General features: G+C 37.0%; 3 protein-coding genes and 1 pseudogene across 7 annotated transcripts; 3 read left to right on the top strand and 1 right to left on the bottom strand.

Annotated features, from left to right (window-relative positions):
• The first annotated feature begins 2,611 nt into the window (after positions 1-2,611).
• Positions 2,612-7,587, top strand: LOC104761681 (uncharacterized). Of its 4 annotated transcripts, none has more exons than XM_087500132.1 (4): positions 2,612-2,877; positions 3,720-3,953; positions 4,347-5,346; positions 5,439-7,587. In XM_087500132.1, the coding sequence occupies exons 2-4, from the start codon at positions 3,829-3,831 to the stop codon at positions 5,772-5,774; spliced, it is 1,461 nt and encodes a 486-aa protein (XP_087356258.1). In that variant the 5' UTR covers positions 2,612-2,877; positions 3,720-3,828; the 3' UTR covers positions 5,775-7,587. The 4 variants fall into 4 exon arrangements, with proteins under 4 accessions (XP_087356258.1, XP_087356260.1, XP_087356259.1 ...); XM_087500134.1 differs by having other exon boundaries at positions 2,657-2,877; positions 5,442-7,587; XM_087500133.1 differs by having other exon boundaries at positions 2,708-3,051.
• On the top strand, positions 5,919-7,587 carry LOC147923026 (uncharacterized). The gene has a single exon (XM_087500136.1). The coding sequence runs from the start codon at positions 5,919-5,921 to the stop codon at positions 7,281-7,283; it is 1,365 nt and encodes a 454-aa protein (XP_087356262.1). The 3' UTR covers positions 7,284-7,587.
• A 181-nt stretch (positions 7,588-7,768) lies between these two features.
• LOC104761680 (PRA1 family protein G2 pseudogene) lies at positions 7,769-8,716 on the top strand (annotated as a pseudogene). The gene has a single exon (XR_015589397.1). The product of XR_015589397.1 is annotated as a PRA1 family protein G2 pseudogene (transcript).
• A 784-nt stretch (positions 8,717-9,500) lies between these two features.
• On the bottom strand, positions 9,501-13,757 carry LOC104763498 (uncharacterized). The gene is made up of 2 exons (XM_087500131.1): positions 13,196-13,757; positions 9,501-12,985 (listed from the first exon to the last, which is right to left on the bottom strand). The coding sequence occupies exon 2, from the start codon at positions 12,590-12,592 to the stop codon at positions 9,659-9,661; it is 2,934 nt and encodes a 977-aa protein (XP_087356257.1). The 5' UTR covers positions 12,593-12,985; positions 13,196-13,757; the 3' UTR covers positions 9,501-9,658.
• Positions 13,758-14,422: the final 665 nt, after the last annotated feature.

The raw sequence follows: 14,422 nt of genomic DNA, 5'->3' as shown, positions 1-14,422 counted from the left end.
CTTTACTTGGATTCTGAAATTTCACACAAATCAGAATTCTCGATCTCTTCCTTACATCATCATGAACACTTTTCTTCTCTTTCACTTCAGTTCTCTCCTTCTAGCCACAAATCCATGAACATACCCGAAACAAGAACATACCTCTTTATCGAACATAGCTCTGATACCAAATATAAGACTTATATGTGGCTAGATGTATATGTTAAAGTATGAGAAGACACAAACTTTGTTAACGGGTACGGATAACCTACATCCCCGGGACCAAGTCCAGAATTCATTAACTAGAAAAAGTTGCATCATACAATTGTATCTGATGGGGCAACGCCACACACCATGTGTGAACCCTAAGGCGCACACCTCTTTATGAAACACCCTCTTAAGATTTATAAGAATTGCTCAACCCTAGAATTGACAACTTTCATATTCTAAACCGATAAACTAACATATTTAAATAATTTCTAAATAGAACTAATCCTAATTCCATAATTCCGTAAGTTAAATACAGCTTGTATCTCAAGCTATCTTCAATCTTATGTCAACACAGTCATATGTTTATTAACCACTATAATTTGTAAACTACTTTTTTTAAGAATTTGTGTTGATGTCATTGAAAGCTGGTCACTTAGCGGTTGGCGTGAAGATCGTAAATTAATCATGAGACGAAATGTTGGTTTTGGTTCTCCCATTAGTAGCTTTACACAATAAACAAAAGAGCGCTAAATCGCGCGTTGTTCTAAGCATATTTAAAAGCACGAGACATGTTATATAATATAACTTTATATACATGTATTTATATGGTGCACATTTCGTTGCTATTAAAATTAATATGGCACTAAAACATAAGTTAAATTTTAAATTTGTAAACAAACAGTTAAAACGAAGTAGGTGTATATGTTTTATATATTTCACGAGTTCCACATTATATCATATATATGTAACTTTCAGATTCCATACACCATACTATGAAAGATTTGCAACACATCAGTGATAATACATTAGGAAATCTATAATCTAAATATATGCACGATTATTGAAATCTCATGCAAGATCTGTAAGTATTAAAAATCACATTAATGAAATTACGTTTGGTCACCCTTTGAGATGGTGTTATATATGGCGTTTCGTCCATGTACGTAGGCATTAATTAGAATTGAAATTTAGGACGAATATGTCTTCTAATTATTTGTAACATACAACTCAATATAATGAACCCATCTTCTACCACAAAAACGTGACATTCATACCAAGAACTTCCCCATAAACTTGTATACATTGATCTTACACGAAACATATATATCCTGATTTCGAATCAAAGATTGATTCAAACCCCCCCCCCCCCCCCCCTCCCTCTCTCTCTATCTATCTCTTCCTTGTATATATAGTAGATAGCTAGGAATATAGGTAGGAGTCATACATACGGTATGGCTGAAATAATTTAAAAGATTGTGCACATGCATATACATGCATGCATGACACAAATAAGATTTGAGTTAATCTCTTTCGTCCACGTCGAACCAACGTACCAACTATATTATATATATACACCACTTTTGTATATTCATACCTTTTTTAAGTATATTTCTGCGTTCATGCTTTTTCCCATGCTTGCTTATTAAAAATTTTCCGAATATATCAGATTTCATAAGTTTCTATCATAAATCCTCCGAAGAGGCGAAGATAAAATAAACAATTTTAAACTTCTTTTAATTTATTCCATCCAAAAGTTGTTTAAATCGAGTTGTACAAACCATAAATAGAATAAAGCTTAATATTGTATTGGTTGTAGATAGGAACATATATCAATGCAACTACATATACTACTAGTACTACTATAGTATCTTATATATGTGTAAGATGCGCGTGTGAGTAAAAAAAAGTGACCGATATTATCTAAAACGCGTTTTTGTGAGAGAGCTTTTGAGTTTGTTCTTTGTTGTACGAATATCATCAGTAAATAAGATTTTATTGGACGTACAAAATGATTTCGTTTCGGTTAGAGAAAAGAAGTAAAAATAGTAAAAAATGTTATAATAATAAAAAAAAAGAATTGGTAATTTAATAGAGGGAGTGGAGGAACAACGGCCCCCAAGATATTTTATTAGTTTTTTTTTTTTTTAAGATTGATGTGATTGCGACGTGTCGTTTGCTTGTCTGCTTGGTAGATCCCACATCCATTTGCTACTTGGTAATTTTTTTTGAGCTTATTTATTTTAATCTTTTATAATTGGATCTTGAAATTTTGATAACTCTTGAGATGATTTTTAAAATAAATTTTAACGTTTTTTTAACTGAAATTCCTCAAAATATTTAATAACCTTAGTTTCTTTTCATTATTATCTATTGCATGTTTCATTTATTTTGTCTCAGAAGTTGATTAGTATTCCAACCTTCTTCTGATAACAATCTCTGAGGTCACAATCTTATACGATAAATGATAGATAAACAACAACCCCTTTTACATGGTAAAGCCAAACACACCAAAAGTTACATTTATCGGAATAAGAGAATGTAGCTACCAGCAACCTAAAAATTAAAATTTTAACTAAACCAAATCTACATACAATAGAAAAATGATTAATAAAAAAAATAAAGATGGTGGTGGAGTGTGATAATAATTGAACTTAGTGTGGACACTTTCATTTTTTTTTTCCTTCTTGCACTCATTTGTTTTTTCTTTATTTTATTCACATTTAGTGATAATACGTATGTGGACTTATTTGGAACACCAAATTTCTTTTTTATTATTGTATAGTGCTTGGTTCTTCCTCTCTCTCTCTCTCTTTCTTTCTTTCTCAATCTCTTTCTTCTCTTCAATGCTCTCTTTCTCTCTCTCTAGGAAGCCATTTTTTTCTTCTTTTGCCAAGAAAACAATCTAAGGTGTGTGTAGATACTACCCATCGTTTTATCAAATCCATCTTCAGTTTCTTATTCTTCTTTTTGTTCATTCCTGGTTTGAAGTTTTTGGATTTAGTTATCTCTTGTTCCTACTTCTTGATCTCTCTCTTTGTTTTTATTAATTTCAAGATCCAAATCTAGAAATCTAAGAGATGGGTATGTGTGCATATGTATATACATTAACTAGTATATATCACTGTTTTTTTTTTGTTCTCCCCGATCTTGGCGTTTATATAGTTATAATTTTGGTTCTTGAAATGAGTTCTTGAAATAAAGATTTTTTTTCAGATTTCTCTATTTGTGTGTATAATAAATATCATCTCTTGTTGATTTCAGTATATCCATATGTAGTTTTTTGTTTGCTGATCAAGAATCTACCTCGTTTCTTGGATTTTTTTTTCATCTTACAAAATGTTTATGATCTTTTGAAGTGTATGAACACCATCAGATTGTTTTAAAATTACTAGCTACTAGTTGAGTTTTATGTTAACTTTGTTCTATTATTACTCTATTTTGGGTAGCTTCTTCATCTATCTATGCATGTCTTAATCCACTTTTTCTTATGATCACTCAACATAAAATAAACTCTCGAATCAGATTGGAAACTGAAACTTTTGTTTTTTTTTTTTTGCGTGCGAATAATTGTTTCCTTCTTGTGTGAGTTTTTTTTTATTTTTTCACTTCATCAAATCAAAAAATAAATAAATCCTAATTTACTTTAGTGTGACTCCTTTCATCCACATGAAATAATGTTTCCTTGTAAGTTTGATCATCAAATCAAAGTCTAACATGAGAAACATGTACTTGGTGTTTTGTTTTTGCAGGAGGAGGAGGAGTGTGGTTTAGATTTTGGTAAGGTGGATGATAAAGATCTGGTGTTATGCAGAAGTATTTGGGGAACGAAGAGGCAAATAGTAACAGTGGAAGAATCAAATGTTCTTATCCACTGAGAACCCACCAAATGACCCACTTTTTTCTTCTTCTTCTCATTTCTTACAACATCTCACCACTTCTTCCCATGAGTTAGGTCAATCCCATCTCTCCAATTTCTCCATCAGGTAATTCACTTTACTTTTTTTTGTTTCCTTCTCCTCCTCTCCTCTGAATCTATCTCTTTCTGGGTTTCTTCGCCAATATGGTTTAAAGAAAGAAAAAGAAAAAAAAAAAAAGTCTCTGGATTTCATGATGGGTCAGTGTCAAATCATAGCTAAGAGAGCTCATCACTCATGTCTAGATCGTAAAGTTTTCTTTCTTCCTTGTAGTGATTAATGGGTCAGATTCCAACTTCCACCTTCTATATGATTTTTGTATCCAATGAAATCAACGTAGGGATCGAGGGTTTCCAAATCTTTGTTCCTAGACGTAGCTCAGTGAAAAGTTACCTTAACTTTTGAGTTTAAAGAATCATAATTGATGTTTGAAAGTAAACAACTTTGTTGATGCTTTTGCAGAGATTACGCATATAGTAACCGGAAGAACAACAATATCAAGAACAACTGGCCATTCTCTTCAAAAAGTCTCCATCTTTTTTCAACTCATGGCGTAACAGATCCTTTGCCACCGTTTCATAGATTCTCCACTGTAAGTAATCAGTTTGAGACCAAGGCTAGTTCATCTTCGGGAAAGCAAATCGCTTCTTATGTTCATCAAGGAAGAGACTTGGCTAAGTTTGGTTTAAATCAGAGATTAGCAGAGACTAGTAGTCATAAACGAGTTTGTAGCCAATCAAGAATCATTGAGAATGGTTTGTTTCCGAGCACTTCCAAGTCTGAAGTAGAGATACTAGTAGCTACTACAAGTAACAAGAGCAATCACCACAGTAAAAAGTGTGGAAGAGGGATGATGAAAACTAAAGAAGATAGTTGCGGCGGTGGTCTTGTGATGACTTCTGAATCAGTAATGGCTTCAAAGACATGTCCTATTTGCAAAACCTTCTCATCAGCTTCTAATACCACTTTGAATGCTCACATCGATCAGTGTTTGTCTGTTGACTCAGCATTGCCACCGGTTGTTAGTAGTAAGCCAAGCAAGCCTAGGAGTAAGCCACGGGTGAAAGTTAAAACGATGGTTGATATCTACGCTTATGCGAAAGAAGACACATTAGAAGATCTTGATAAAAGAAATGGAACAAAGTGGGTCTCTATTTTGAGTTATACAAATAGAGTTGTTGGTGATAAGTCTCAAGTGTCTAAGAAGCGGAAAGTTTCGCCTGTTGGCGTTGGACCTGTTTATATTGATGCTAAGGGTCAAAAATTGCGGATCTTATCAGAGTTCAGCGAGAAGAAGACTTGTACAACTCAGTCGAGAGAGCAGCATGATGATGGTAGTAGTGAAAACAAATGTTCAAGCCAAGGTAGTAAAGGAAACAACAAATGCTTGAGGAAAAATCGTCGAGGAAGGAAACCTCACAAGTTTGTTAAACTAACCAATCAAAAGGCCAATGCTTCAGAGGTAATTCTATATGTTTCTGTCCATTATTTTGCATATCTTTATTTGAGTTTTGTGGCAAGAATCATAAAATAACAGTAGGTTGCTTTCTGCAGCAGATACTGGAGTATCAAAGAGGGTTTTCTGGAGAAGGTAGTAGAAAGGGTCATCGTAGACTCTATAATCAGCGAATGCTAGCAAAACGTGGTATGACTTCGAAGAAGCTAAATGAGGAAGGACATAACTTTTATAGTTTGCAGGATCAGCCATCTGAGGATGATGATGTTACATGGTCAGGAGGAGATCCTGTTGCGTCCAGAGGTACTGACTTGTCTGCCACAGATTCCTATCCTCGAAATAAACAGAAGCTGGGAAGCGAAGTTGCTAGAAAGAATAAGACTTTAGTTAAGAGTAAACGAGCTCAAAGTCGTTCGTTTAGAGACCGGATGTGAGAAAAGGAGGAGGGGTCACTTAAGGGAGTTCATGTAAACACTCTCCGAGTGAAGAAGACCCTTGCTTCGATTCAAAAAGATGAGTTTAAGAATTTATGCTCAGAGGCAGTAGAGGTTTCAGATGCATCTCCTCGTGCAACTAATATGAGAAAGTTGTCACCACCATTTGTACCAAATGCCTGGAGGAGACTATCTATGCCTGTGGAGCTAAAGAAAGCTCGGTTGGATTTCTCGGAGGAAGAAGATGAAGAAGAATTAGGGAAATGGGAATCTGAAATGACTCAAGAACGTGAGCTGTCAGATGATGATTATGTCTCTGGTGATAATGGAGGAATACTGAGATCACATCCTTCATCTAGTGGTTACGATGACTATAATGATGATGACGAAGAAAATAGTGAAGAGGAAGAAGATAATAACAAAAGAGCTCATGCGTTGGACAAAACCGATGATACTGGTGCTGAGTTCGACCAGTTAGACAGTCCACCATCTAATGAAGTCATACCTAGTGAGCGAGAAATGTATTACTCCAAAGAAGTTGGGAACATGATTTACGGGCAGACCTCTTACAAGGAGGATGTGAGGTTTGATTCTGAAGTAGGACAAGGAATAAGCTTATTTGTAGAGGTTGATACTATTCCCATTCCAGGACCTCCAGGATCATTTTTACCAAGTCCTCATGATATGGGTTTTGATGAGAATCTTGGGAACTCGTCGGTTATCACGAGCCAAATCCAATCTTCCATGGATCAGCTTGACAGAAACTCTTCTGAATCACCTGTTTCCGCAGTTTCAAACTTTGCACCTGGTAGATTGAATTTTCCTGCGGAGTTATCTTCTTCTATCCAAGAAAGTTTCTCTCCGGACATTCCTGTGTCCTCGTCCTACTCAACAGCCCCAATGAGCTTTTGTGTTCCATCTCATCATGGGACAACAACCGAGGCTGAGCAAGTTACCATTGACAAGACAACAACACCTTCAAGATTTAGAAACAGTGAACATGAGTCTTGTTGTTGCCAAAGAAAAGAAAGAATGTACGAGGGCATTACTTTCAATCATCAAGCATCTCATCTACTGCAGCGTAGAGCAGCTTCTTCGTCAATTGCCATGAACTTAACAAAATCACCCACACGCGTAGATCAAAACCATCCATTTGAGCAGTCTCCATACAAGATCCAACAAGATCCGGATCTTCAGAGTAAGTTCTCCAGCAGAAGGAATCTCAACGCCGCTGTGCCTCCAAGTCCTTCTAACCCGGTTTTACGGTTAATGGGAAAAGACTTGATGGTCATGAACCAAAGAGAAAAAGATGAAGAAGCATCACGGTTTAGCTTAACACCAACCCAACCTCAGTTTCTTGATCCTTCTTGCGCTGGAACTGGCTTACACTTCAACACAGGTCTCTTTATAAGAAACAATTTCGAGTCCACACATCAACCACACGCACAACCACAAGCTTCAGCATTCAGAAACAATTTTGATCATGTAAGGTACTTTTCTCCGAGCTAGTCACCACCGTAAAGTTTCGACCTTTTATGCAGAAGCAGCCGAGAAGTGGAGTCTCTCATGAAAAAACTGATCATCGAACATGGGTGCATTGGGTTTTTAATGTAGATTTCCTATGCTTCCATCTCTTTCTGCAGAGAGACTTTGTGTAGTTTACTGTTTACTTAAAGAAAAAAGCAAAACACTTGAAAATAACAAAAACACTCTGTAGTAGATTAAGTAACTTTTATGTAGGCTTTCATTGCCACCCAAAGTTGTCCAAAACACTCTTTTAAAAAGTTATAAACTTATAGTTTATCTTTTTTAACTTTTGGCCATTATCACTGTTTTACTCTATGGTAAGCTCACTTAAGAACATAACTGGAACTCATAAAACAAAAAAAGTCCAATTAGGTTAAAACTGATTAACAAATATAAATTATTATTAAAAGTGTTAAAATTTGATAAGCTGGCAAAATTAGATTGGTTGGTACCAAGAATAATGTAGTAGTTGACTAAAAAAAAGTCGTTAATACGACGAAGCTTTATTATTCCCGGGTGGCAATTTCGGGTCGGGTCAAAACCAGTCAACCAAATCGGAAAATTCGCCGGATGTAATCCTCTTCACGGCGATTATGACTCCTCCTCCGACAACAACAACAACAACCTACACATCGATTCCGATTCCTACCGGCGACGTTATCTCCCGATCAATTCATAATCTCACTACCACCATCTCTCGCCACCGTCCCTGGTCAGAACTAGTCTTCTCCGGCGATTACTCTCTCCCGTGGCGATTCTCCTCTCTTCTCCTCCGATTAAAAACGAATTACCACTACTTCTTCGTCAACTACGCGATCGTCGTCGCCGTTTGCGCCGCGTTAGCTCTCATCACAGCTAGTCCCGTCGCGTTGATCGTCGTCGGCACGGTCGTCTCCTTGTGGGTTCTCTTTCACTTCTTCAGAGAAGATCCTCTTATTCTATGGAGCTTTCAGGTCGGTGATCGTACGGTGGTTGTGTTTCTTGTTTTAGCTTCCGTTTGGGCTTTGTGGTTCACTAGCTCCGCCGTCAACTTGGCGGTTGGTGTTGGCGTTGGATTGCTGTTTTGCATTATTCACGTCTTTATTAGAAACTCCGATGAGCGTTTCCTTGAGGAAGATGATGCTGTTACCGGAGGCTTGATCGGATCTAATCGCCGTTGATATTTTCCGATCGTTCTTGCCGTAATTTTCAAGATGTTCAGTTTTTTGGTTTTTTACCATTTTTTTTTTTAAGTTCTTTTTTTTTTTTTTGGTTCTTTTAAAATTACTTCATTGTTTGATTTCTTGTGATTTGTGTGTTGTGAATTTTAAGTTTGATGATCTAAAAATTTCAGTTCTTGGAGACTTTTTAGTGTTGGTGTTGGGATTGTAATCAAAAGACAAGAAGAATGAATGGTTTCTTGTTTTGATTGATTACTAAAACAGTAAAGAACCCAGCTTGCTTTGGTCATTTTTATCACATCTTACAATCTGGTTGTTTTAGATACAATGTATCAAATCCCCACTTGTTTAGTTTTGTCATGATGCTCGAGACCTCAAGTTGTTTTAAAGTAGACCTTGTTGTAGTCTTTTTTACAGAAACAACATTTAGTGTTTAACTGTGTTTAGTTATTAGATTAGATACTAAAAAAGCTTCCAGAGAGAGTTCAGGGATCCAAAATTGCAGAAACTGAGTTAAATGCTTATATGAGTCAGATCATATATTCTCTTGATTGTCAATTCAATACCTTAATAATCTTGTTTTTGCTTTGTTGGATATCTCTGACTAATTTGCTTCATCAATTTGTATGACAAAGTCAGATCTATTTTTTTTTTTTTTTAAAGTTCTTTGAAAAGGAAACAAAACTGAGTAGTGTAACTCCGGGACCAGTAACAGGAGAGGGGAGAGTGACACTTGTTGGCAAAGCGCAGACACTGATTAAATTGCATGTTTTATTACTACTACACCCATACATATTTTTCTGTGTTTGTCTTTAGGTCCCACTTCTTACACGAGCATTTTGTCATTTTTTTCAATTCTGTTTGTTACTGAGATTGTGTTATCTCTTTTGTTTGATTGGCTAACTTATCAGGTAAAAGGATCCAGCTTGAGAATTCATTGCGTTGAATGTTAGTTACTGCTTAAGACTCTCTCCCTAGTAAGTTATTTGACTCATCTACACCCTGTAAAGAACTCAGTAAGTTGCAATGATTCATGATCTGAAGGAATAAAAAGGAGATTAAGGAAGTGGGTAATGTACATAGGAATAAGATAGGTCTTAACTAGTTTAAAGTACCCGTTTACATAATTTTGCTGTCTTTAACAAAACTGAGATTAGAGTAATAAGATAAATAACCAGGAGAAGTATTTGTGGGTGGTCATATCTTGCTTCTCATTCTGACTAACTTTGCTAGTGTTTCTTGAGCAGCCAAAGTGAGATCATGGTTATGGCCAAGCATCACTGTCCTGATACTGATACAAGTCCTGCAAAGTTCCTCTCCACTATCGAAATGCCCGCCTCGTAGCAGCAGCTTCGCTCTGGTCTCCAGCAATAAAGCTTTCAACAATGTAACATCCTGCCACACGTATTCATCGACCTTCTTGTTGGTCTTCTTCTTCCAACAGAGTGAGCCTTGACGCCAATCTTGTATCTGAGACACAAATGATTTCTCCACTTCCTCTAACACATTGGTGCATACTTTTAGGAGCTCTAATGCGGAGTTACACCTCGAGAAGGTTGTGAAAGCTGTGATTGCCAGAGGAAGAGCTGTTCTTTTGATGTAAAGTACCATATCCATGGCTTGCAGTTGCACCAAAGGAGGTTCTGATTTGAACCCAAATACTAAGAAAGCTGAAGCCCATAGGTGATCAAGATTCAACAGCGGGTTATCGATTTTCCTCACACCTTGAACTGTTGCCTTGGGTGCAAGTATGTAGTCTCGTCTCCTCGCGAAAGTTTGAGTTATCGGATGGAACTGAATCCAACATCCAGGTTGTCTATTTGTTATCCTCGCTAGTCCTAATCTGACTAGTAAAAAGGCAGCATCCTCTTCGCTTCTGCGTCCTAAACCACAACCACCGCACCAAGCAAATGTGTGACTCAAACATTTGTTCCATTTGCTAAATCGGTTTCCACTTGTGGGCATGTTCTTAGCCGCTGCAGCTAACAAATTAACCGGAATAGGGACCGGAGCAAACCAAGCTCCCACGAGTAGCATTTTCAATGAGAGAAGGTTTCTGTTTCCTTCAGCTTGCTCCAAAACAGCCAAACTAAAAGCTAAGACCTTTGCAACGAATGGATTGGATTTGCAATATTGCTCATCGTTTGCGTTTAGAAAAGGTGATGCTGAAACTTCTTCGATTTGAACTTTGTTCACAGCCTCAAAGAGTGCAGAAGGCGGAATTGCAAGCTCTGAAAGCAATGATCCTACCACCCAAAGACCGTAGCTCAACCGTCCCAATTTCTCTTCAAAAAGCTTGAGGATCTCAACCTCTTCAGCCGGGTAATCTTTCTTTCTTCTTCCTCTCAGTAGAACCATTGCATCAGATGAAGGCAATATAGAAAGCTGCACACTGTCAAAGGTCATGACTTTAGGAAGTCTAGTAGTGATCAAGACATGTGTTCCTCCAGTGTTCCTCGGAATCAGGTCATTCAGATCTTTCCCTTCCCACCAATCCTTTTCTATCTCAAGATTATCAATGATCAACAGATAAGGCATTTCTCTGAAAAGCTCACGCTTTATTCTCTTGAAAGCTTCAAACTCCTGTTCATCAAAGCTCCTTAGCCTGCCTCTATCCTTCTCAGCATCAGCGCTAACATCAAGCCCCAAGCTGAATGACAGATTCAACAGGTTCTGTCTGAAGTACCGAGCTTCCCCTCCGACCCACAAAACCATCTTATACCTCTGAGAATACCGGTAAGCAAATTCAAGAGCTAGCTCTGTTTTCCCAATCCCGGGAACTCCATTTACACAGACAACACTTGTGCTACTTTTGCTGTTACTACTGTTTTTATACTTCTTAGTCTTCAACAGTCTTTTAAGCGAGTTTTTCCCACCATTTGGATCACTCCAAGCCTCACTTCTTGTCTCTGAGCATTTTCCAAGCTCCAAACTAATAAATTTCCCAGTTCGAGTTGATACAACATCTGATTCCTCATCTGCAAGTCCTTCAGATTGTCCACTTGCTTCTCCTCTGGTGCTTGGTGTCGTAGACTCAAGATACTCTCCATTACCAAAGAAAGCCATCTCCATTTCCATTATCTCTTTCTCTCTTCCAAGAAAAGATCTGTTCCTCGGAAAAGGAAGCTCATCAATTCCTTCCACTGTCTCTTTATCAGCCACACTCTTCCTCCCAAGCTTTGCCCTGAGAATCGCTGCGGTTTTTCCCACACAGATTCTCCAGTTACTCTCATTAGCTTCGAGTTTAAACTCATGGGACTTAATTAAACCATCAATGGCTTCTTTACACTCTTTATCTATGGCATTGCAGTTGAGAAGACCCATTATCTCAGAAGGTCCAGTTCCATAGAAAATCGGAATCAAGTTCTTCTTTTGAGCAAAGAACCTAACTTCCTCCAAGCTAAGGTAGTTGAGCAAGCTCGAACAGGAGACAACCACAATCCCGTAAGTAACAGAACAGATAACTCTGTCGGCGATCTCATGGCTCTGTGTGTCCGAATACTTAGCTCTGTCAGTAACGAAACAAGCGATTCCCTGAAGCTCAAGCTCTGACTTTAACCATTTGCAGAACCTCACCAAGTTTGGGTTTTGTCCATGAAACCCTATGAAGACATCAGAGCTCCTGAGCTTGGTGTTAGTTGCAGGTGAAGAAACAGAGACTTTAGCTAAAGAAACCCTAGGAACAGGGAAAGTGAAGGAGATTCTTGGAGGAGCAGGATCTGGAGTACAAGCTGATAACTTTAGCTTCCGATCTGATGGTTGTTCATCAGAAAACTCATACTGGTCTGAAGGAGGAGTGTAGGAGCTGCTAGGTACATCTTCAGATTGTGAGCCTTTGTAAGAAACAGGCGGTGAGGGGGGCTTATGAGTGGTGGTGGTTGTGGTAACGGGTTGTGTAGCTCTTGGGGATATATAAGGAGATTGTAAAGCGGAAACAAAAGCAGAAGATGGTGGGGACACAAGAGAAGGTGAATTGAGAGGAGAGATTTTGATACTTGGAGATGATGAATCTGAAGCATTGCTTGTTTGAAGAAGATCTTTACCTTTCTTACTTGAAGAGCTTGCTGGTGATGAAGTTCTTATGGTTAATCCAACTAAACTTGCTTCTGACTCGTCTTCTATTCCTCTCATTACTCCCTTTCTCTTCTTTAACTTCCTCACACCAAACCCAAACTAAAACTCAAATGAAGCTCTCAGCAGCTCATAAGGTTATGTCTTTATCTCTCTAACGTGGTATGATTCATCATTATGGTCTTTATCTGACAGATTATATTGGAGTGAGTGGGACTGTGAGGAGATGAGTCAGAACATGAATGCAACAGTTGATGTAGTTCAAGGAGATTGAGGTAAAATCTGAGGAACTGCATGTGATGTATCTAACTCTTCCATTTTGTGGGGTCCTCTTCTTCTCAACAACACTGTTGAAACCCAACTTGTTTATTCTTCTCTTTGTTTTTTTATTTTCTCCTTTCTCCCTTAGTTCAGATTTGACCAAGAAGTTCCAAGAGCCAAGTTTCAGAGTCTCTGCAACAATGGACGTCACGGGTCAGAAGAAATATCATTACCTTACAATGAGTTGTGGTTTAATAATGTTCATCATCATCATCATCAAGATTGAATCTTATTTTTTTACTCTCGTTTGAATTAAAGCCAGAACCACAAAATGAATAGGAACAGAATAAAAAAAGGAACATCTTAGTCAAAATCTTTAAAGATGATTTCTCAAAGACTTACCCTTTTGTTTGATCTTTTTCAGACACAAGTCTGAAAGACGTGTCACTTCCCCTACAAGCCTCTCTCTCTCTCTCTCTCTTTCTCTGTGTGCTTCAATGTGTATCTTTTTTTCAGGAAGAGCAGATTGTGATATAATGAAGAGGGAGAGAAGAATCTGGATTTGTGAGTTGGATCTGAAAGTGCTTATGGAGATGAATTTTTTTTAAATATAGTGATTAAAGAAATGGTTAAGAGAGGAGCAGCCTGGAGAGGGTTAATGTCTAAACATGTACCAATGCATTTATAATGATCACCCACTTAATCGAAATCTTTAATATAAATTCCTTGATATATAAATCTTGGATTCTCCTTTATTTCATTTGTTTTTTTAGCTCTCTCCCTCTCTCTCTTCTCTCAACAACCTTCTGCAGTTGGATTCTTTTCTCTCTCTCCCTCTGGTTTCTCTGGAAATGTTAAATGATAAGATTTAGTTTACCAAGAAGACTCGAGTTTTTATTGTAAGTAGGACTAATTAAGGGTATAATCTAACATGGTTACATGGGTTTAAAGAGTTATAAAAAAATAGACAGACTCAAATTTAAGACATTGAACTTTGAGCTGAAAAGAAAAGAGGTTGGATTGAAGTAAGTAAAGGGAACCATTTTCAATTTTCTCAGTACTTTGGTTGTTTGTCCTCTAGTGTTTGTATTTTTTTTTTAGTGTGTATAGAAAATAAGAAAACTCCAAAACATTTGTACTACATTACAACATTTATTGAACTATATTATACTATCATTGCTACAATTAATAGAAGAAAATAACGAAAGAATATTTACACTTCTGGGTTATTAGTAAGTGAATTCATGTCCAAGATATTTAGTTTACTAAGTTAGTAACAGTAACCTAGTATTTGAAAATTTTCATACATCTTCTTTTTCTTAAACTTATATATTCTTTTCATCTATATGAAATATAGAGGCAGTAAAAATAATTAATCATTATGATTCATAAAATATTACAGAGAGAAATTTCAATGATGTCAAAGGAAGCGTAGACATAATAATATAATCACATATATATAGAAAAATTTCAATGTTGTCACAGCAAGTGTAGACAGTGTAGGTATTATTTGCGTACACAAATTAACTATTGGATAATGGTCCACACTATTGTGTAGACAACACTAGTTATAGTATTTTTTTTTGAGCAAACAAAGTTATAACTTCTTTCATAATTAGCTTCGTAAGA

The sequence above is a fragment of the Camelina sativa genome, chromosome 18, assembly GCF_030686135.1.
Source record: "Camelina sativa cultivar CO46 ecotype springtype chromosome 18, ASM3068613v1".
NCBI classification, from domain to species: domain Eukaryota; kingdom Viridiplantae; phylum Streptophyta; class Magnoliopsida; order Brassicales; family Brassicaceae; genus Camelina; species Camelina sativa.
This window is presented reverse-complemented; position numbering and strand designations above follow the sequence as displayed.